Here is a 7,812-nt window from a genome sequence, read left to right on the forward strand (position 1 = left end):
TTCATTTCATTGTTTAATGTGTGTGTGTACATGATTAAAAATAAACACTGTTAAATGCATGCAACTTTTTCAAAAATAAAATGGTAACAAAGTACAGTAATCCCCTGTTAATGAAAGCTTGTCATGAAAATCATCATAATATCTGCTTAATACTAATTCACTACTGATAATTGTACTATAGTGTTTGCTACATTGTTATAGATATCACACAATGTCCTTTTCAGTTACATGTAAAACTATAGCATTGGGTGTCAAATCTTTATTGGAGCTTAAACAAGAGCATCATATAAAACTCATTAACAAGAAAGTGCAGTTTTGTATTAGACAGAGTAACTCATGTATAAACAACAAAAACATTCAGTTGATAAATACTAATGGAGAGACGGAGAATGGTTTTACATCACATTACATAAAGTTTGATTCATAATAGCCCTGATGAATAACAACCTCCACAATTATGATCACATGCTATCCCATTCATCACATTCATACTACTTGTTTTTCGTTACTTTGGAAGCTGGAAGGATTTAGCAAACAAAGCTGCTAATGCTTTGTCTGCATTGCCATTAGCAGCTGCTAGTTCCCGTAACACCTCTTCTCTTGTGAATCCATTGCGCACTAGTCTCTGAATGACCTCTTCTGGGAAGTCTGGTTTTACGGAGGCACTTGGGGTCACAGTTTTATTGTCACTAGAGGGACCAGGTTGTGAGGCTGGAAGGAAATATCGTAAATAAAAAAGCTTTTTTTTTCCCCCTGCAAATCACCGTCATTTAGTGATACTTACAAAAAGTAATATTTATAGCTCGAAATTAAAATGTTACAAGATTTCTTTGGAATCATCATTATTAATTGGGGTCAATGTTCGTGGATAAACAAAAATTTGACTAGTTCATGGGAACGTGATTTCATGGGTAACTTGCATATTTTATTAAGATAAATAGATCAACTGTGCTAAATGTGTGCGTGTTTCGATGTTCGTGGGAACATTAATTTGTGGCTAAGAGTTACCCACAAATCCACGAACATTGATCCCTAAAGAACGATGATGATTCCACAGTAGTGTGAATAATTTCTTTCAAAGCATTTCACTATAGAATATTGTACAAGCCTTATGCATTAAGTTTTATTAAGATTTAACAGATTGTTTAAGCCTATGCTAACATTGGTTTCTCTCTCTCTATGTCCTTCCTTACCTTCTTTTTGTGATTTGGCTATAGCTTCTGCTAACTGAGCATCCTCTGTCAGCTGGGATTTGGGTGACATGGCCTGATTAAAGTTGAGTCGAGCCTGTTCAGGAAGCTCAGACTCACTCAGAAATCGAGTTTCGGTTCCTGTTGTTCCAATTATGAGCACGTTTTTCTTCAGATCAATACAACACTAGCAAAAAAGAGATAAACCAGCAATTTTAAACCAGTAAATTTTGTACAACAGAGCAATAATTGACATCATCTGGAGGGTTTCAAAGAACAGATTACCTCCTCAATGATTTTACTAATACAGTTTGATAATGTTGGTAATTATTGTAGACACAGAGTCAAATCATGATATCTCAAACATGGAACAACTGTCAGTAAATTGTGAGGCATCCAAGGTTTAAAGATTTCAAGGTTAAAATGAGCATTCATAATTTTGGTTGAGAGTCTTTTTCTGTGGTATTCAACATGATAACGGTAGTTTCTGAGATACAGATGTTCAACTGAATTAAGTTAAGTTCACTTAATCAAAGCAGTGTGTTCATTTATAAGTAATTGAACATGACCTTGAATGTGCCTTGCATAAATTTACACTGCTTATCTCTGTCATAAGTACGCATACATGCATAGCATAAAGATGTACTGTAAGAATTAAGTTCATCTGAGTAAAAAAAAAAAAAAGGAATGGTAGATAATTCTACAAAGAAGTGAGTCACTGAGTGTGACCTTGAACTCAACTGGGTGTTGCACCTTACCAGACTGAATGTTGACATTCCATAATGTGGTAAAGTTTGTACAGAATTTCTGACCATTTGTGAGAAAATGAAACTCTAAAAAAATGACATTTGAACAAACTGACCTGAATATTGACATAGGGGATACAGAAACCTAATTCTGAATTTGAAGTAAGAGATGCTTAATTATTAGACACCTATTTCATTACACTTGTATTATTAGAGAAAGCCAAAGATAAATTATTGTTTTGTATAATTTATGAATATACATGTATGTACATGTACACACCAGCAGATTTTTCACGTATATACTGTTACTACATTGTTGACAATGAGATGATGTAAATCTGATCTATTTATCATGAAAAACACTGTATGCACTGTCTAAATCTTTGAAATTTAAGACCTTTTCAATGCTGAACTCTGATCTGAGGCAAAATTAACAGCACACTTTACATACATGCCAACTTTCCCGATTTTTTCGGGAGTCTACCGATTTTAACCCTACCTACCGCTTGTCTACCGATCTATTTTTTAAATCCCATTTCTACCGCTTTTTAGGAATTCCGGATTTTTTACCGATCCGCTTTGAATAATACCGCATTTCCGTGTGAAAAAAGATGGCAGTTCGAATGTTTATCGGTAGATATATGTTTATTGCCGCTGATAACAGGTAATCAACAAGGTGTCAACTGTGCAACCAGTCATTACTGTGGTTTTAATTGCTCCCGATTCTCATTAACAGTGTATATTAACCTAGACAATCATGCCAGATGTGGAAATTTTAGAAATACACACGACAGGATACAAACTTATGACGAGATCACACTTTACAGCAAAATTTGACAATATACGTATAAGCTGTTAATAAAAGGTTTTCAAGTTTAGGAAATACAGCATTTCTCACTATAATTACGAACTACGTCATTGATCATGGAAAAGACACTGCCAAAATCCAACTTGAAAAGATGCGTCTGCAACATAGGTACTATGGTCTGCAAGTACAAACCGTTAGTTTTTTAAAGCAGAATTCCAGGAGTGGTTCACAAAAAGTTAGAAAGGAGAAGACGTACCATGCCTTTTACAGACTTTGTATGAAAACATTAAAAGTGACTTCTTAGTATTCCCTTTCATTTAAAAAAAATACAAATAAATTGTCTGTGACTTAGTAGCTTTATAAAATGTGTAATTTACCAACAGACAAAAACAGTAACTGCATGAACTCTTTTAGTAACTTGCATAATAGCTTATTTGTAATTAAGTTTAACATCCTTATCCATGTAATATCTGCATTGCTTATGGCAGGGGGGGGGGGGGGAATGTTTATCTTTATATTAACATATTAAATAATTTTGATTAAAATTTTCTTTTTTAAATTTCAAATAATATTGTGTTTTTGTTGAAGTTGATAGAGAAGAAAACACTATGAAGTAGTGATAATATATGATACAAGGTATTAGACTGATATTTAAAAAACAAACCAACAAATACTTATTTTCACGACAAAATGCCGTGGATTTAGAACTTTGAAAAATGTCGTTGTGCGCAATCTCCCCCAAGGAAATTTTCAAAAGTTGGCATGTATGTTTAGTTAACAAAAGTTTAAGCATGTTATGCATATTGAAGCCAGAAGACATAATCTACCATTGAATTTGTAATACTGGTAAATACCTGGTGTCTTTTTAACATATCCAGTCCTAAAAGCATGTCCATGGGTTGATCCTCTAATATTGAGAAAGAGGACTGGAGGAAATCATTGCCTATCTGAATCTGACCTATAGGTGTGTAAAATAAAGCAGTATTCTTAATTGATATCTAGTTTTATTAATTTCTTTATGGCTAGAATAAATTATAGAAGAACTGTCAAAATATATACATGTAAAATCTGTATACTTTTTTAAAAAACTGATCAAACACTAGAATCATAATTTCAGAATCCAAGAATGTGACCAAGATACATAACTAGCATTACTGTATTGAAGTATTCCTAACCTAAGTGCACTCGTCCTATGATTTTCTGTGTTCCTACTCCTTTGGCAATACCTGCCCATCTCTGATCCACCAATCTCATTATATTGCACCTCTCCGCACACTCCTGACTCATAATGGTCATTTGGGCTCCTAAATCATCAATAAAACGCACTGAATTTTAAAGATTTTAGCCTAGTTTATGTACATGAAAATACGGAAACATTGACCGTTAATGTATATGAACTTCTACAGTATTAGCAAATCAACATATATAAGTACATGTAAAATACAAAATAGAAATACATAGTTTCTTGGTAATGGTAAAACATTAACCTGGCCACTCATCTGGAAAATGTAGGTCAGATTCAGCATCCAAAGCAAGTCCAGTAGTGTGCATCCTTAGAAGTATCATCCATGCAGATTTGTCAACAAAGGGGTTATAGTTACTTGAAATTGAGATTTGCTTCAAAAAATTTAACCTAGTAGTGTGCATCCTTAGATGTATCATCCATGCAAGTTTGGTCAATATAGGGCTTATAGTTACTTGGAAATGAACTTTAACCTGGTCACTCATGTCATGCTAAAGTTAAGATATATGTTAGGCAATCTGAATCATTCATTTTCATGTGGAATCTCATCATTGAAAGATAAATATTAAATGAAAGAAAATAAATCTAACAATTTTTTTGATGATTGAGGTATCAAAGAAGACTTGGACAGAAAACTTTTTACATCAATGCACTACCCGCATTGACAAAGTTTTTCATCCAAGTTTTCATAATACCTCGATCAAAAAAAAAATTATAATATTTATTTCTTAAATAAACATTTATAAACATAAGATTTTCTGTTCCTAACCTGAGTCCACAAAGGCCTTCACATGATGTCCATTAACTTTGCAGTCAATGTACAGCATCACAACCTGTCCAAAGCTCTCAGGAGCAAACTCAATAGCACTCTCCATGTTGGACTCAACATTCTTCATTCTGTACAATAAATGTTGAATATATCATTCATGTATTGTGATTATGCCATCAGTATACAATTGAAAATATTCATGTGACAGAGTGAGTAGCAAAATATGTGGACAAAAACCTGATTTCTTCTGCAATAACACTTTGAACATTGGGATCAAATGGATCGGCATTCATCAGCTGTATTTTCTCTCTCTCTTTTTCAACTTTTTCTTGTCTCTGTTTGTTAAAAACCTCAGCAAACCTTTCTAAATAATGCAATGAAATCATTTGAAACTGAAATATTATTCAATTTGAATCAAAAGTGCATGTAAATTTTCATTAATTAAATTTACATTATATTTCTACAACTGTTAATGACAAAATTTAACAGTATCTAATTTACACACATTGGATATATTTATTCATTTGATTACAGATTACGACTTTCACATTGGCTTAAATGGTGTCAAGCATGTTTGACACCCTCTCCTTTCTCCCTTCCACATTCACAAATAAAACAAACCTTTATTTCCACTAAGTAAGGCATCAGCCAGGGGCGGGTTTCTTTCTTTTAAAAGTGACAATTCATGAGGGCTGTTGAGCAGCATTTGTCGAATGACCTCAGGGTCATCAGGGGCAAGAGGTCGACGGGCTCCTCCTCCTGAGGCACCACTTGGGCCCTGGGCCTGAGGCTGACCTGGTATATTTATACTCCCAAAATCAATCAGTGGAACACCTACAATAAAATACACATCTCCGTTTGTGACAAGCTGATTCCACTACATAATCACGTTTAGAAGCACCGTCTTGTGAAAACACTCAGTAAGTAGTGTTTTGTTCTGTCTGATAATCCTACCTCTATTGAATTAAAATAAAGTTATATGTGTATATTTTGATTAATTCAATACAATGTTTTGTTCACTACTTTGTCTCTTGATACTTTATATCTAACACAGAATGGTTGATAGGAAATAATGTCATATCTATAATTGCTATCTCAGAGTTCTTGAAAAATTTCACCAACAAGCAGGACTACAGGTCCTTCTTGGAGGCAATTCTTGCAGGACCCATACATTTCCTGCAGCACTCACAAAGTTAGACTGTACAATTGATGAACTAAAGGTTGTCCTTTAAGACCCAGGGGCCGGGGAATTTCCCCACCTATAATGATGTAAACCCCCGGTTATTCTGGTATTCCCCCTCACCCTGTGTTGGGAGAGGAAGCCCAAAACACCCGTCTACTTTTTTAATGTGCCTGGCTAGTTCAGTTCTTAGGGATAACCCTGTGAGCTATATAAAATAAATTGTGTTATGACTTTTTAACTTTACGTTTTATTATTATTCCCTTCGCAATTCATGATTGTTCCTTCAAGGAACACTTGGGCTTCTTCTTTCGAATAAGCATGTCTCATCCCCCTCTGAGGCCTCTCATTGTCGCTTCCATCACTTTTCCTGTTATTACGTGCTAACTATTTATCAGGCCAGTTTGATATTCTATGACGTATGGAAAAAGGAAGAGTGTTAATAAACTAAGACTGAATTTATTACGATGGAATCACAATACCTGAAATACATTGAAGACATCAATAATTTTTTTTCTTGTTGGTCTTGGGGGCCAACAACAGTGTAACAGAGTTAAAAGTGGCTATGCATTGTATATAGTGAGGCCATGCTCCTGCTAGCACTAGCTAGTGGGTTAACCCTTTAGCTCAGTCGGTAGAGCGTTGGATTTTAAATCTGACTGTTGTAGGTTTGAGCCACAGTGTGGACACCCCTAGCTAATCGGTCATAACAGTAAGATTTTTGGTAGTCTTTACAAAATAAATGTATCACTGGACTGATGGTCCGATGGTTTTCAAGAACCCTGCTACCCCTTTCCTTTTGTTAACAGAATTTTTGTGCAAGTTTATTTTTTTTTACTGGATAAATACTCCCTCCTTTTTACTGTTTTTTTTTTTTTTTTTTTTAAATATCAAGTTTTCTTTACTGTCAGTCTTTGTGCTTCCCATAAGTAACATCATATGAGAGTTGGCTCAATTTTGTTAACTGACTCTGAAGTCTAATATCATAAAAACAATTCATGCCAAAATATGAATAGAATGGGTGTGAAATGTACCAAGGTTGGCAATGAACTTTTATATAATAGAATATCTGTCTGGAATAACCTGGTCCAGGTTGCTGAGGACTATGTGGGGTCTGTGGAACGCCATGCATGTGCTGCAACAACAACATATCTCCATCTTTAATCCCATATGACTTCAGACTTCTTTTATCATCATGGAGTGGTCGACCATTCCATAAAATGGCTATTTCAGAAGCCGAAATGCCTATTTCAAATTCACATAATGCTTTAAAGTTTTCGAGTTCTAAATCTTCACTAACATCTAGTGAAAATATTTGATCAGAGAGAGTGGTAACTGTGATGTGCATTGCTTAGTGCTGGTTTCTGTCGTATCATGCAAAACACATTGTCGAAGTACTTCCGTTTTCATTGCACATGCTCTCTGTTAGATAGAACGTTCTATCGTTAAAATGATATTGTCCTACGGACCCGGTTTAACGATAGAATTCGTTCCGTGTATTGGCAATGTAGCAAAATAAACACGGGCGATAACTCGTACTCTGTGCATTTTCTATAATCAATCTAGAGAGTTCCGAATGTCAACATGGCGTTAAATTTGAAGCGAGGAAAAAAGTTGAGAAAATGAGTTGATTTTTCGTATTTATATGAATTATTTTTTAGGTTAAAAGACATATACCATCTCAAAAAGGTTTGTTATGATTAATTTGGTAGTTATTTTCAGTGCAACTCCTTTTGTATTTTTCATCCACTCCGATTTGCTACATTGCAAGTATATGGGACGTATTCTAACTGTGGTGAGGGCTTGTCCCGAGACACAGTTAGATTATTCTAACTAGCTCTCTGTATGAAATGTATACTGGTTCCCTTACATTGGT

At 34.6% G+C, this 7,812-nt stretch overlaps 1 protein-coding gene across 1 annotated transcript; it reads right to left on the reverse strand.

The window, feature by feature from the left end:
* Positions 1 to 7,312, reverse strand: LOC133172318 (protein DDI1 homolog 2-like). Its single transcript, XM_061307179.1, has 8 exons — positions 7,020 to 7,312; positions 5,378 to 5,590; positions 4,994 to 5,120; positions 4,757 to 4,884; positions 3,920 to 4,048; positions 3,599 to 3,702; positions 1,194 to 1,377; positions 1 to 711 (listed from the first exon to the last, which is right to left on the reverse strand). The coding sequence occupies exons 1-8, from the start codon at positions 7,282 to 7,284 to the stop codon at positions 506 to 508; spliced, it is 1,356 nt and encodes a 451-aa protein (XP_061163163.1). The 5' UTR covers positions 7,285 to 7,312; the 3' UTR covers positions 1 to 505.
* Positions 7,313 to 7,812: the final 500 nt, after the last annotated feature.

This window comes from Saccostrea echinata, unplaced genomic scaffold (genome assembly GCF_033153115.1).
Source record: "Saccostrea echinata isolate AGI-Se365-2 ecotype Australia unplaced genomic scaffold, CSIRO_AGI_Sech_v1 ptg000054l, whole genome shotgun sequence".
NCBI classification, from domain to species: Eukaryota; Metazoa; Mollusca; class Bivalvia; order Ostreida; family Ostreidae; genus Saccostrea; species Saccostrea echinata.

Bases quoted from the DNA above. Each gene is read 5' to 3' on its own strand.
- LOC133172318 (XM_061307179.1), bottom strand. From the start codon at position 7,284: ATGCACATCACAGTTACCACTCTCTCTGATCAAATATTTTCACTAGAT. The intron at 4,049-4,756 runs GTTAGGAACAGA...TTGATGATTTAG, and splicing joins GAAGGCCTTTGTGGACTCAG to GAGCCCAAATGACCATTATG. The intron at 3,703-3,919 runs GTTAGGAATACT...ACACACCTATAG, and splicing joins CATAGGACGAGTGCACTTAG to GTCAGATTCAGATAGGCAAT.